Source organism: Orcinus orca, chromosome 15 (genome assembly GCF_937001465.1).
Source record: "Orcinus orca chromosome 15, mOrcOrc1.1, whole genome shotgun sequence".
In the NCBI taxonomy this organism is placed as follows: domain Eukaryota; kingdom Metazoa; phylum Chordata; class Mammalia; order Artiodactyla; family Delphinidae; genus Orcinus; species Orcinus orca.
In genome coordinates, this window is record NC_064573.1 from 2,387,639 (window position 1) to 2,403,565 (window position 15,927).

At 47.4% G+C, this 15,927-nt stretch overlaps 1 protein-coding gene and 1 long non-coding RNA gene across 7 annotated transcripts in view; one reads left to right on the forward strand and one right to left on the reverse strand.

Annotated features, from left to right (window-relative positions):
- MBP (myelin basic protein) overlaps nt 1–15,927 on the forward strand; it is a 121,681-nt gene that overhangs the window by 91,347 nt on the left and 14,407 nt on the right. For 2 of the 5 annotated variants that reach the window (XM_033406130.2, XM_049697667.1), the window contains 3 exons: nt 11,700–11,807; nt 13,068–13,103; nt 13,504–13,536. In XM_033406130.2, the coding sequence (XP_033262021.1) occupies nt 11,700–11,807; nt 13,068–13,103; nt 13,504–13,536 (177 nt within the window). The remainder of the gene's footprint in view (nt 1–11,699; nt 11,808–13,067; nt 13,104–13,503; nt 13,537–15,927) is intronic. The other 3 variants (XM_033406129.2, XM_033406131.2, XM_049697668.1) reach the window with 2 other exon arrangements.
- The window catches only part of LOC125961196 (uncharacterized), a 42,301-nt gene that overhangs the window by 20,864 nt on the left and 5,510 nt on the right, over nt 1–15,927 (reverse strand). For both annotated transcript variants that reach the window (XR_007471567.1, XR_007471566.1), the window contains one exon: nt 5,235–5,293. This is a non-coding gene — a long non-coding RNA (uncharacterized LOC125961196). The remainder of the gene's footprint in view (nt 1–5,234; nt 5,294–15,927) is intronic.

Here is a 15,927-nt window from a genome sequence, read left to right on the forward strand (position 1 = left end):
AAACCATCGAAAGAAGTGTGAAGCAAGAGGAAAAGGGCAGAAAAAGTATATCCGTTTCACAGTGAACTACGTGTCGTGGTTCTTAAATGTAAAGAAAACAATACGCAAGAAGCATATTTGGTTTCCTTACCACTTTCACAAGGAAAAAAATCATTTTACTGATCCCAAGTCTTACTCTGCTGTTCTCCCTTATTGTCGGCAGTTCAGAAAAACAGCGACACCGTTATGGTCTGTGGTTCCAAACAGGTTAAAGAGATGAACCGCTTAGCTGCCTGGATCTGGGTTTCTTGAGGGTGCCACGAAATCAAAGATTTCTCTGGCGGAAAAAAGGAGAACGCAAGTTCCTCTGCTCCCCGTGTCTCTGGACCACTGGTGAAACCATCTACTAAAGGCGTGTATCCTTAATGCCACGTGGCGGATATGTGCACAATTCTGTCATGTTCAACGTGTGAATTGAAGGATTAAGTATCAAAGATGTTTGCTCGTTGGATGGCTGGTTAGTTGGATGCTTTTAACCACATGAACAAAATAGAACGTTGCAGACAGTACAGTCCGCTTGGATTGAGGCATAACTTTTCCATTGAAAGTGGGAGCTGATCGAGCCCGTTTTAATTACGTAGAACTGCATCCTTCCAAATAACAATGAACCTGAAAAATCTCATCTCTCTCACTAGACGTGCCGCACATTTGTTGTATCCAGTTACCAGTATTTACCAAGATAAGTAGGAACTCGTTTTCTAGTAGAGCAGTGATTACAGCTTTCCCAGTTCTCTAGATATTAACCGACATCTCTGATTGATGCCACCGAGAGACACTAATTTGTTTTTCTTATATCTGAGCACATTTTTGTTTCTAGCGCATCACGCCTTCACAGCTTAACAGGAGGTAAGTCTGCAAACTTGGAAAAAGTTCTTCTCCCTTCCCTTTGGTCACGTGGCTGGCCCGTGATTTCTCCACCTGCTGCTAGGGTTCGGTTTGGGACATTCCTTCTCATGCACGTGGAATCCACAGGAATCTCGGATGACGCAGCAGATTAAAACATGGAGCTGGGGCCGAAAGGAGACCACAGGCTCTTCACTTAACCCCTCTGAGTATCCACTTCCACATCTGCAAAAAGAGGTGGCCACACAGAGCAACATTTCTGGTCTGTGACCAGCTGGGGTGAAAATAATCATGTGTCCACCCCGTGTTTTCAAAGCAAGTAGAGCCACTTTCTTTGCTCCTTTTTTTATATTGGATCCTTCTAGGGACACAGGGAGAAACGTGCATTCCTGGAACTTGTATGATTGACTTGACTAAGAAAGTACCAGTAAGAAAATGGTCAGTGCTTTTAGCCACTGGATATGACCACCCGGACATATTCGAGACAGATCCACAGAGAGGCCACTCCGGCTGTGTCATTCTGACACGGCACCAGGACCTCTCACTGAGTGAGGCGGGCTGCACAGGGCCTTGGCCGCCTCAGGTTTCCCTTCACAGGGTTAGGAGTTTGCTGATGGGCCAGACCTGGGGCACCTCGAAGGTACCCGTAGCCACAGACCCCGACGGATGGTGGGTTGAGGTGTCCTGGCATGAGGGCACCTGCGTCAGTCACCTCCGTGAAAATGCTCGACTTCAAGTTTAAAAAGGGCAGCAGTTTCCAAATAGCAGCTCCACACAGACCTCATGTCTGTTCACATCACATAGAAAAGACGGAGCAGGTATTAGCAACACTAGTTATCAGACACACATTGTCTTTGAAGGACCAGTTTCTCCCAAACTAGCACACAGTAAGACAGAGTAACAGCGCAGGAAGAGAACATGCTTCCTGTTAATGCCTGTGATCTGAGGGAAGCCAGAACACAGTTATGATATTTAAAAGATGTTCTCATCTTGTAACGAACCTCAAATCGTCACACCGGGTTTTAAAGTACCAGGGAGAGAGCTGGTCCTGTAACAGGCTCGTAGTCTCCTGTGTAGCTACTATAAGCCATGCGTCTACACCTGGGCAGTCCTCAGATGCTTTTCCTTACGCTTGTGTATCTAATGATGTTATTCTCCTGGTCCCTCCTTTGCACTCATCCAATGTCATTCATCTGGAGGAGAGAGGCAAGCAAACTAAAGCCTGGGCAGAGAGAGGGGAGACCGCCTGGGCTCATAGGGTCCAACAGGGAGCACACAGGTGCCTCTCAGGTGCAGAGCCCGGGAGGGGTGGACGCAGAGGGGGGAAACGTCCCAGAGCCATGGATTCACTCTGATTTCCATCATTGGAATTCTGATGGTGGATTCAGGAAAGAGTTTAAATTCCTCTCACAGACAAGAAATAAAGCAAGCGCTAGAACTCTTTTTTTTCCCCCCTAAGCACAAAACCCCAGGCACAGTGAATACTAATTTTTTCAAGAGGCAGCGTTTTCTTCTGAGAGGGACTGACTCTATCCATTTGTTTCTAATCAAATGCAAATGCAAATGATGATGCTGGCAAATACCTCATCCCCGTTTTCGTAAGACAGCCGCTAGTCAAGGGAATGAATCTTCACCCAATCTGATGACCACTGATCTTCAGATGTGTCAGGCAAAAACTAATCCCCCGTTATTACTTGCAAGTTTAAGGACTCACAGCTCTCCAGCAAGTTGGAAAAACAGTTATAAAATCCTTCCCGTTATCTGGAGACGGGACTGGAAAGCAGCCGGGAAGCCAAGTGCACGAGCGCCCCCTGCTGGTGAAGGACATTATCACAAGTGGAGGGAAAATGAATCACAATTTTTCAAAACCAGTACAATGAAACAGGCTAATGGAAAAAGCAGTTTATGTTAAAAATCCATGAAATGGTTGTCCTTTATCCCATGGCTTTCCTCCAGTAGTGTTTAAATTTTTTAGCATAATGTTATTTTATTTGCCACCAAGAAGTTTATTGTTGTTTTGTTAATCACGATGCCAAAAAAGAGTAACATATCAGTGCCACGTAACCCTGCGCGTGCTGCGATCATGTGCCGAGGCCCCTACACGACTCACGTGTTCACGTGTGCAGACAGCCAGGTCTCCATGTGGTTCATCAGAGTGTGAACCAAGTCACCCCTAACAGGTAGGATTTCTTCTACAAACTTCTTGTTATTTGAAATCCCTATGTAATAAGCACTATTTTTCTAAACAACTTGAGTTTTCATTTTTAAAAAACTGGACTAATTTTCTAACTTCACTTGTCCCAAATATTCAGCTCCACGTATTTTGGAGATAGCGTGTTAACGTCCTAACCTCAGGTTTAGACCGGCACGTGGGGCGGGGGCCCTGTCTCCGGCCCCGTTTCCTTTTCTGATTGCTCACACTGAGAGGGGCGACCGCTACCCGCCCCACCCCAGCTTCGGGGTGTCCGGTTCTGATTTTCCGGGAGGACTGACCTTCGAATTCCTCCTTTGCCTTTTAATCACTTACAAATAGATGAGCTACTTGGATCAGGATAGACATGGACAAAGAGACACCATTCCTGGCAAATAACTGTAAAATGTGAACAATTCTGGTTCTTCTATCCTTTCTGCACACAGATAAGAAGGGCTGCATTGGAGAATCACGAACCCTTCCTGAGTTAGGGAGCTGAGTCCAGGGGGCTCCTTAAAGGGAAACTTGTGTGTCCCAGGCTCTGGGGGCAGAGGCTGGGGACACAGGGGTGGAGGGAGGAGGACCCGCGCCCCGTCCTCCCCCCACCGGGGTCACCTTCGCACCCAGACGGCCCCGCCGTCATCCCCCTTCCCCTGCGGCCCGTTCCCTCCCCAGACTGTTTCCTCCAGGACAGAAACGGACCCCCTTGTTTACAGTGAGGCATGGAAATAAGTACCCACTCCCTATAAATTGTGAAATGTAACAAATAAGCCCAAAGCCACCGTTTTTAAGTACCCTGCCACTCCTGCCAGGGGCTCCCACCGCTGCCCGGGAGACAAGGGCTGGCCCTGCTCTGACCGTGAACTGAGCATTGACAGCAGAGATGTCCTGCATGGCCGGAGCCTCCCCGCCCGGCGCCCCTCAAGTTGGGTGTGGACCCCTTTCCTCAGCGCAGGCTGGCCTTCAATATGGCCTCAGAGTCACAACCTGCCCCCCCCCCCCGCCATGTTCCTTCAAAGAATAAAGGATGCTCTTCAGACTGTGGGGAGGAAGCTGGGAGCCTGAATCCCCTCAGCCACCTGTCGGAGGCCAGACCACATCAGCATCGCAGGGTCCGAGTCAGAGCAGGTGACTAAACACAAGAGCCAAAGGGTGGAAACAACCCAAGTGTCCATCAGTGGATGAAAGGGTGAACAAAATGTGGCTTACACAGGCGACGCGGGATATGGCCCGGCCTTAACAGGAAGGAAATTCTGACCCAAGCTACAGCATGGCTGAACCCTGAGGACATTACACCAGTGAAAGAAGCCAGTTGCCACCGGACAGACACTGTGTGATTCCACTTGTATGGGGTCCCCTGAGCCGTCAGATTCATAGAGAGAGTAGGATGGGGCTTTCCAGGGGCCGCAGCAGCGGATGGGGAGTTTGTGTCTACTGGGTACAGTCTCAGTTTGGGAAGATGGAAAAGTTCTGGAGGCGGATGGTGTAATGGATACACAACATTGTGAATATACTTATGGCCACTGAACTGTGCACTTAACGACGGCAAAATGGTAGATTTCACGTTACGTATGTTTTACCACAATAAAAAAAAAAATTAAGGGTGACAGATACAGCACTCCCCTCCCCTGCCACTGTGTAAAGGTGTCATCACCACGGCAACCGAGGCGCGTTTCTTAGCTCTTCTTCCTGGGCTCACCACAGAACTTTTTAGTGATACATAAATAAACAGATTAAGCAGCAGCCCTAGAGTCTTAGGAAACGCCCTAATACATAAACCAGCGGCAGAATTACCTTTCCTTCCTTGCCTGCTACTCAGAGGTGGTCCCTTAGTAGAAGCTGAGAGCTAAAAACTCTCTCAGCGAGTCTCGGTTTCAACCCCGTGCTTTTACACGTGGGGAAACAGAAGCCCCAGCGCTTGGCGTGCTCGGTTCGCAGGGGTTTTTGTGTCAGGACCAGAGCCCCCCAGAGGCTTGCTCTTTCCAGGAGGCCCCAGTAGAAAGAGGGTTTCTTTGTTCCTTTGTCCACTTCTGTTTGCTGAACCAAACTGCCAGAAGCTTTGGGGAATCAAGTAGAAGTTTTTCTTTTTTCCTCCAAAAACTTAAAATCTAGCTGGAGACCTGGAGACATAAGATGGATGTAGGGAGAAGGCCAGACTCACCTATGCGGAGATCTCCAACCAGGAAATTCACGGAACGACGTAATGTTGCCATCACCAACCTTGGGACAAATAATGATAGATCGTGTTAAATGGACTTATTTTATAAATTAACATACGTAAAATTGGGTTGTTTCTGGTGTACACATCTGTGAATTTTAACACACATGTAGTTTCACGTGGCTGCCACCACAGTAAGGGTACATCACCCCAAAACCTCCCTCCCACTTCACACCACACCCTTCCCTTCCCCATTCCTGACCCCAGACAGCCACTGCTCTGGTCACCCTCCCTGTAGTGTACTCTTTTGAAGAAAGTCACGTGTATGAGATCATACCGTATGAAGTCTTTTCGGAATGGCTTCTTTCACTCAGCACAATGCCTTGGAGATGCCTCTGAGTTGTTGCTCCTTTTTACTACTGCATAGTATTCTGTTGCATGGACATACCACAGTCTGTTGATCCCTTTACTCAGTGACGAACATTTGGGTTGTTTGCAGAGTTGGTGATTACGAATTGAGCTGCTATAAACATTCATGTAGAGGTTTTTGTGTGATCATAAGTTTTCATTCAAGATTCAAATTATTTCCATCAAAAGATTGGAGACCAATATATTCATTACAAAAATCTCATCCAAAAATATGTAGTTTTTCTTTTATCATTCAAAGCAGGAAGTGGGATTGCTGGGCCATATAGTAAGTATTGATACATGGTTAGCTTTATAATAACTGTCAAATTGTTTTCCAGAGTGAGGGTACCATTTTGCATTCCCACCAGCAAAGCATGAGAGTTCCAGTTGCACTGCATCCTAGTCAGCACTTAGTATTGTCAGTATCCTTTATTTTAGCCATTCTAATAGGGGTGCAGTGGTGTCTCCTGATGATTTTGATTTGCATCTTACTAATAGCTAATGATGCTGGTCATCTTTTCATGTGCTTATTTGCATTCTGCTCATCCTCTGCAGTCAAGTGTTTAGTCAAGTGTTTTGTCCAATTTTTTAACCTGGTGGTTTGTTTTTTTACCATTGGTTTTTGAGAGTTCTTTACAAGAAGGACTTGTGGTTTCAAGTCTTTTGTCATATATATGATTAGAAATATTTTCTCCATCTGTAGTTTGTCTTTTCATTCTCTTAAACTGTCTTTTGCAAAACAAAGGTTTTAAATATTGATCAGGTTCAGTTTATCAATTTTGTTTCTTTTATGGATCATGCTTTTGGTGTCAGGTCTATAAATTTATTGGCTACCCTCACGTCATGAAGGTTTTCTTCTATTTTCTCCTGTTTTCTTCTAAAACTGTGTACTTTTACAGTGTAGATAGAGATCCATGATCCATTTGGGGTTAATTTTTGTATAGGGTGTGACTTTGGATTGAGGTTCATGTTTTTGGATATTGGATGTCCAGTGGTTCCAATACCATATGTTGAGAAGACTATGCTTTCTCCATTGAGTTGTCTTTGCACCTTTGTCAAAAATCACCTGGTCCTATTTGTGTGGGTCTACTTTTGGACTCTACTGTGTTCCACTGAACTATCTATCTACACCTTCTCCAGTACGACACTGCCTATAGCTACGTAGGAAATCTTTAAATCAAGTGATGCGGTTCCTCTGATTTTATTCTTCTTTTTCACAGTTGTTTGGCTATTTTGGTTACATATAGTTTCAAGGTTAGTTTTTCTATATCTAAACAAAATCCTGCTAGGATTCTGAGTGGTGGAGCATTACATCTGTAGATCAGTTTGGGAAGAACTGCCATCTGTACTATTCATGGTCTTGTGACACATGAAGATAGTATGTCTCTCCACTTAAGTCTTCTTTGATTTTCTTCCACCAGCATTTTCTAGTTTTTAGCATAAAGATCCTATACATGCTTTACTAAGTTTATAACTAATATTTTGTTTCTCTGATGCTATTATATATGGTGGTGCTTTTAAATTTGGGGTTTTTTAACTGTTCATTGCTAATATATAGAAATATGATTGACTAAACGTTCTTTCAGCAACAGACCATTACAACTACAACAATATAGCTATAACTCTACATTAAATTATCTGTGACAACTTACAGCCAAAATTCCAAGTCAGAGTCCTAGTTCAGTCACTCTTCAGTGCATATGTTACAAAAGGATTCCATGATGATTGTTCTATTTACTTAAGATCTACTGCATGTGTTGGGCTCTGTATTAAAGTGATCTAAACTGTCGATGCGTTAATTCAACAGTTAATGCTCATTGCATGCTTAGTTCTGTGCCGAGGGCCATAAATACACTAATTGACGTTTTCATGAACAGTTCTGACCCCACATTCTGAGAGGTAGAACACAACTTACCAACTTCATGTGTTCCTTAAAAGATTTAAATTACTTTTCCCTCAAAAGATTGGCGACCAATGTATTCATTATAAAAATCACCAAAATATATGCTCTTTCTTTTAGCATTCAAAGCTGGTACACATGATAAACATGTGAAACATTATTATAATCTACACAATACTTCATTAACTATATCAGAGCATAAATAAGTTTTAATAATATCAGAACTGCATATAGGACTGAACGTTCATTTATTTAAAAACCTTTTTGTAAAGTTTAAGAAACTTTTCTAGTTTAATCACAGAATGGGTGAATCAAAGTGCACGACGTTTCTGTGACTCAAAATCCAACACAGCCTGCAGAAAAATGGTATATAAAAACAAAAGTAAAGGGACTTCTCCAGTGGGTAAGACTCTGCACTTCCACTGCAGGGGGCGTGGGTTCGATCCCTGGTCAGGGAACTAAGATCCCACATGCCGTGCAGAGCGGCCAAAAAAAAAAAAAACACAAAAAAACCCAAAGTCAGGGCAAATTGTACTAAGTTCTGAGCTGCTTTAATTATTTTTGGCCATTAGGGTAGTATCTAATAAATAACTTCACTTGGCAGATACATTAGACACAAAGATATTTTTTCTTAAAATAAGTAATTTAAACAGTTTCCTAGCTCATCTGTTTTCTTTTTTCATTCTTAATTTTATACTCTCTTTTATTGGAGAAGCATGTGTAAGGTGGGCCAGCGGTGAGCGAATCTGATTGGTCTGTGAGCTCAGAAAGGCGCTGGCTGAGAGATAACACAAGCACAAGGAGAACCAGATTATTTATGTTCTGGCAACCCCAGCAGAGAGAATAAGAGTAAGGACGGGGGAGGGAGGGTCACCAGTTCCTGAAACGCTCCAGCGCTTCCCCTTGAGGTTGACGTCTTCAAGTTCAAATGCGCATGGCGTCCGCTTCTGCCCACACCATCGTACCCACATCATAACTCAATCCCCCGGGTTTCCTCTGCGGGGAACCAGAATCCTGTGAGGTCCCCGGCCCGGTGGAGGAGAGGGAGACTCAGCCCGTGGCCACCAGGCCTCCGCTGCACCCTCCGCCCTTCTGGGAGGCTGTGAATGTGCCACACGGAAAGCAGATCACGTGCTGAGTCGCCCCAGGTGAGCTGAGAAAGCTGTGCCCAGCAGAGGCCGCAGGAAGGGCACTGCGGACAGCAGAACGCGCGGCCGCGACGTCGGGAGGGTGGGTGTCGGGCAGCGGGGGGAGCCTGGGAGAGGCAGAGAGCCACAGGGAAGTGGGAGGGGGCCTTGACTCCAGTCAGGACCTGCAGAAGGATGGACTTTGAGCTCGAAGGCTGAGCAGGGCACGAAAAGTCACAGGGAAGCAGGAGGCGTGGAGGGCACGTGGACACCTCGTTCAAAGGACATCGAGGTGGCTGGTCTACTCAGAGCCAAGACGAGGTCTCAGCAAGTGGACAAAACCAGGCCATGCCGTGTGGTGCCAGGTCTTGGGGGCCCCCCGGCTGGAGAAAAGATGTTCAGTTTGTGAAACAGGCGCAGGGAACGGTTGTGGGGAAGGACAGGAGGAGAGCATCCTTTGCAAACCCGTCTTGGCTGGAAAGGGAGGGGCCCGAACAGGGCTACCCCAGCCTTGGCCTTAACGTCAATGTGGGCAGAGGACAAATGTAAGGACTATTTTAAAGAAAATCTTACAAGGTTTGTGAACTGAGTCAGTGGGGGAAATAGAGCAGAGAAGGAGCCAGCGTGACCACAGGGCTTCAGCCCTGGTGGATGGGGGTAGGAGGACCGCCAGCTGGAGACAGGCATAGACATTAACAGTAACTAGTACCGGGGACAATGCACCTGTAACTAGTACCAGAGATAATGCACCTGTAACTCGTACCAGAGATAATGCACCTGTAACTAGTACCGGAGATAATGCACCTGTAACTAATACCAGGGAAAATGCACCTGTAACTAATACCAGAGATAATGCACCTGTACCTAGTACCAGAGATAATGCACCTGTAACTAGTACCAGAGATAATGCACCTGTAACTAGTACCAGAGACAATGCACCTGTAACTAGTACCAAAGGTAATGCACCTGTACCTAGTACCAGAGATAATGCACCCGTAACTAGTACCAGAGATAATGCACCTGTAACTAGTACCAGAGATAATGCACCTGTACCTAGTACCAGAGATAATGCACCTGTAACTAGTACCGGGGACAATGCACCTGTAACTAATACCGGGGACAATGCACCTGTAACTAGTACCGGAGATAATGCACCTGTAACTAGTACCAAGGACAATGCACCTGTAACTAGTACCAAGGACAATGCACCTGTAACTAGTACCAGGGATAATGCACCTGTAACTAATACCGGGGACAATGCACCCGTAAATAATACCAGAGATAATGCACCCGTAACTAGTACCAGAGATAATGCACCTGTAACTAGTACCAGAGACAATGCACCTGTAACTAGTACCAGAGATAATGCACCTGTAACTCGTACCAGAGATAATGCACCCGTAACTAATACCAGAGATAATGCACCCGTAACTAGTACCAGAGATAATGCACCTGTAACTAGTACCAGAGACAATGCACCTGTAACTAGTACCAGAGATAATGCACCTGTAACTAGTACCAGAGATAATCCACCTGTAACTACTACTGGGGACAATGCACCTGTAACTAGTACCAGGGACAATGCACCTGTAACTAGTACCAGGGACAATGCATCTGTAACGAGTATCAGGGACAATGCACCTGTAACTAGTACCGGAGATAATGCACCTGTAACTAGTACCAGAGACAATGCACCTATAACTAGTACTGGGGACACTGCACCTGTAACTAGTACCAGAGATAATGCACCTGTAACTAGTACCAGGGACAATGCACCTGTAACTAGTACCAGGGACAATGTACCTGTAAGTAGTATCAGGAACAGTGCACCTGTAAGTAGTATCAGAGACAGTGCACCTGTAACTAGTACCAAGGAGAATTCACCTATAACTAGTACCAGAGATAATGCACCTGTAACTAGTACCAAGGACAATGCACCTGTAAATAGTACCAAGGACAATGCACCTGTAACTAGTACCAGGGACAATGCACCTGTAACTAGTACCAAGGAGAATTCACCTATAACTAGTACCAAAGACAATGCACCTGTAACTAGTACCAAGGACAATGCACCTGTAACTAGTGCCGGGGACAATGCACCTGTAACTAGTACCACAGATAATGCACCTGTAACTAGTACCAGAGATAATGCACCTGTAACTAGTACCAGACACAATGCACCCGTAACTAGTACCAGAGATAATGCACCTGTAACTAGTACCAAGGAGAATGCACCTATAACTTGTACTAAGGACAATGCACTTGTAACTAGTACCGGAGATAATGCACCTGTCACTGGTACCAAGGAGAATGCACCTGTAACTAGTACCAGGTACAGTGTACCTGTAACTAGTGCCAGGGACGATGCACTTGTTACTCCAGTGACAGCCCAGTCAGGGGTGCAGGTATCACCAGTGAAACTAAGCCCATTAAATGCATTAAATTCCCGAGAAGCCCAATTTAGACTTTTCGGTGGCAACAGTGTCTTCTGAACAGTAAGGGTCCTTTCGAACCACAAGCACCGAGCTGGCGATGGAGGAGGTGTGCACGAGGCTTTGGCGCATTTACCTGACGGGCTTTCAGGGGATTCCTCTGACCTTCCAGACGTTTCCTGATCCCCTCATTCTCACGACCTCCCACACTCCCATAGCAGGGGGTGTGCACAAGCACCGTCCTCTCTGCCAGGGCTCCAGGCGAGGCCCCCTCCTCCTGGGACCACCAGCTCGCAGGCTCTGTCAGCGCTTCTGAAGGTGGAGCCCACGTCCGGGGAGGCTGGCGATGCTCCCCCCTGAGCTTGGCCTTCCCGTCGGGAGGGCTCCCGAGGGGGCGTTTGCAGTGGCCAGGAGGTCAGCCGAGGAGGGACCTGTGGGGACAGCACCGCCCAGACCCCACCCGCCTGGCTGCATCCTGTGACGTCAGCAGCTTCCTAGCATCAGGTCTCCAAAAGTATCCGGATCCACAGAGGAGCAGAGGCAGCTTCCCCAGACAGCAGAGGGTCCAGCCTGCCCTGAGACCACGCGTCCTGTCTTTCAGGATGGACACCACGCGGCCAGAGCCACCCACTATGGCTCCCTGCCCCAGAAGGCGCAGCACGGGCGGCCCCAAGATGAAAACCCCGTAGTGCACTTCTTCAAGAACATCGTGAGTGGCAGCCACGGTGGGAGGGGACTGATTAGAGGGGTGAGGGGCGTCCGGCCCTGCCCCAGTCCACGAGGGCCCGAGTATGTCCCCAGGTGACACTAAGCTCTGATCCACAAGGGGTCTGAGTATATCTCCATGTGACACAGCTGTAATCCATGATGGGGGCTCTGAGTGTATCCCCAGGTGACGCCTCCCACTTCCTCAGGGTGAGGTTGGCCTCGGGAGCCCAGGGCCAGCACCTGGTCCCAAGGTCTGAGCTGCATCTGCAGCTTAACTTTGTGTTAAAACTTTGAGTTCTACCAAAGAACTCACTCCTTTTGAGACTAAGCTAGTAGGAGATGCTTAGTTCAAAAATACAAGCTTTGCAAAACTCTGGAGACGGTAAGAAGATCAGGGGTGCAGGGGCAGGAGGGATGAATAGACTAGGAGTGCCCGGGATTTGGGGGCAGCGAGTCTCCTCTCAATGATCCCGTGACAGCGGAGACACCTCATACATTTGTCAAAATCCACAGAATGTACAGTACAGAGTCCACAGACCCTGGTTAATGTATTGACATTGGCTCAGTTGTAACAAGTGGACCACACGAGAGCCAGGGGTGCTGTGCACAGGGCAGAGGGGCCATGAGAACTGTCTGCAATTGCTGTGCAAGTTTTCTAGAAACCTAAAACTTCTCTAAAAAATAACATCTTAAAAACAAAGCCACAGGCTCTAATTATAAACTTTGTGCAGCAGACATCCAAGATGGTATTTTCATGTTGATCAGGGAGCTTGAGGAGTCGCACACCTGAGGGCGTCCTTTTTGAGGCTCGAATACCAGGGGCCCTTGACTGCCCACCCCAGAGAGGATGGTGGTGACGCTCACCGTCTCCATCACCTGCGAGAGGGGGTGTGTCATGGGAGCACACGCCAAGAGGAATCGCCTCTGTGGCTGCAGAGCCTTTGGTGTGTTTCCCATCCTCTCAAACACTTTCTGTGTGCTCTGGAAGATCGAGGTAGCATTGGATACTTTCACATTCTCAAATCGTATATTTCTCTCTCAACTAAAACAGAATGGGGACGCCGGGCAGACTGAGTGGGTGGCTTCTTATACCAATAGATACCAGACCCTCCCAGCAAGCAGGAGCTAGCAGGGAACTAGCAACAAGCCAGGTGACAACACGAGGTGACATGGTGACAACAGGAGGCTCTCACGAGGAGGGTCAGGGCTGCTGTGAAGCAGGGACCCCACCCCCGCTCACCATTCTCCTGTGTCTTTGCAGGTGACACCTCGCACACCTCCTCCATCACAAGGAAAGGTAAGACCTCCCAATGTGTTGAGTCATCACTTTACAGCCCTTCCCTGAAATCCCTAAACGGATCAAAAGGAGGGCTGGACTCAGAGCTCCCTGACTGCACCCCAAAATGTCTTGTCACGTGGAGCCCATGCAGGACAGGCTGAGCCGCGCGTGACACCCCTTCCCGCCTGCTGCCGTGCAGACAGCGCTCACCATCCCAGCTCCCTTCCCTCTCAACCCCAATCTGAAATCCTCCCTGGGCAGCTCCCCGGGGCCACGGCTACCCTCAGGATAGGGCGCGTGTGCCAAAACCTGTTTGCCATCTCAGCACTGTGTTGTCCTGACTGTGTTTCCTGTTTCGTGCAGAGAACGTTTTTCCCACACTGATCACCATGTCCCTCTTTTTCTTTTCCTCACACAGGGGCGAGGACTGTCCCTCAGCAGATTTAGCTGGGTAGGTGACAAATGCACGTCTACCCGTTGCCTCTCCTTCCTCACGGCCACTCAGCTGTTCTGTTCTGTTCTGCTTCAGTTGCTCTCTGGGCCCACCTTCCTTCCCATCCCACCCAGCTTGTCCCCCGCTGCTTCCGCCGCAGCCGGTCCTTCCTTCCAGCTGGGTTCACACTCCTGTTTTCATGACCCAGGGCCCAGGCACCAAAGGGCTCCTAGGAGACTCCCCTGGGCTCCTCCCCAGGGAAGGAGTGACTCCACGTATGAGAAAATTCCTGATTTCCTTCCAAAAGGGCAGATGAGGAAAAATGGGTCCCTGCAGCCTGCATGTGGGCCTGTCCAAATAGCCCGCACTCCCTCCCCTGCCAGATGTTGACATTTTGGGGAGAAAAAAATGATTCTGCTCACGAGACAAAAAGATGCTAAATTCAGTCATTCAGTTTATAACCTAAGTGATCCAAAAGATTTTGGCTTGGGTTTTGATTTAGTCATAACTAAAGCTTGGCTATCAAGCCATCCAGGAAAACCTTTTTAGGAGTTTCTGAGAAGATTTTAAAGAAGATTAAAATCTTCGTTTAACCCATGAAGATTTTAAATGGCTGATTTGTTCACTTTCTGGTAAAATTTTGTGTCTGAACCAACTTTAAATGCCTATCTATATTTTAACTAAATCTATCGACCATACTTACTAGCAAATATTAGATAGAGTTCTTACTTTATAAAATCTCCAGAATAAAAAGAGAAACACTAATCTATAGGCCAGGAACTGTGTCTGTCTGGGAGACACAGTATCCTTAGAAACACATCCTCCAATGTCCTTGGAGACACAATATATCGCTAGTGCAGAGCCTACAAATCCTTGATACCCAATTAACAAGCATCATAGAAATCAATGAATGACTTTAGAAAGAAAGAAAAGGAAGGAAGGAAGGAAGGAAGGGAGGAGGGAGGGGGGAGCCACCCTCAGAGAAAAGGCAGGGGAGGCTTCCATAAACTGCCCCAACGCATCATTACATTGAAGTATGAACTGAGATATTTGCTGGAACGTTTTATACAAATACGCGTGAGCGTTTTCCTGACCTCATGAATTTGCCGAAAGGTGATGATAACGTAGGGAATCGACACGGGCCAGCCCTCAGGGACAATTAATGACTGACTTTCTGTGCCAGCAGGAGACAAAGATGATGCTGAAGAATGGGACCCACTTTTGACCCAGAAATCTGATTTTAGTAACCGCTTGAGCTGCCTCTAACCTTCTAGGCGTGAACCAGGGCGAAGCCATCGGCGAACGTGGAGTGATGGGAGGGGGAAAGACCATGTTTCTTCCAGTCGTTTAAAGGCCACTTCAGCCCGGCAGCTAACAGCACGGCCTTTGCATGCCTCTCACGTCTCCGTGTTTGGTCCCACTAATGTCTGTTAATTTTCTCTTTTTTTCCAAAGTAAAATCCTGCTCCGTATTCCGTGAGCTGGTTTGTCGGTTTCCTAGAGCCACACGACTGTCTTCCCGTTTGGAGTTCCTGAAAGTCCCACCAGTTTTCTAAACTATGTTGTATGTTTTTTGGTAAATTCTAGGTTGTCCAAAGATGTAAGTGACCAAGAGTTTGAAAGGAGAAAATTTAAGCAGATTATTAACCTGAAAACCAATCCTTGAATTTAATTCTCAGAAGCTCTTTATTTTTGGAGAAAACAGCAGAGTAAGAGAACGATTTAGCACTTGCACGGGAAGGCATGGATCTCGACAACTTCTGTGTCTGTCCTTTGGCTCAGTCCTCTTTAACCACCCCCCCGACCCTGGACCATGATGCCGCGAGCGTGTCCATGGAAACCTCTGGGATTCAGGGCAGTTCTGGGCTCCTCTCGTACGTGGTCTTGGATCTTCACTGCCCCTGTCCCTTGCACACTTGATAACCCTTGAAACCAAACCTTCACGTGAAAGTAGCTGAGTGGCCGATGTCTGTTCCCAAACCTGGGCTGAAGAGAAGTAGCTTGGGGCGCAGGGCAGGGGGTGTGCCTGGACAGATGGCCCTGGTCCAGCTTCAGTTCCAACACGAGAGGGGTGGACTGGAGGAATCTGGAAGCTTCTGGAGCCTAAACCAGAGGGATCGATCCCATGGCTTCCCAAGCTCCTTCCAGCCCTAAGGCACCCTCGTGAAATTGGAAAGCGCTGCAGCCTGAGGCAAAGGGTTCTGGGGTCTCGATCAGGAGACGGTTTTATTTTGTGTATAGAATTCTCAGGAGAGGCCAGACAGAGAGCTTCCTACTCCTTGTTGGCGAAACCTGAAGTGAGACCTCAGAGCCTGTCCATTGCATAAGATCCGTGACGCAGACAGGATGTGTGGTTCACCCCTGGAGGAATGTCGCACCCCAGGCTGGACACCCGTTACCCCCAAAGGCT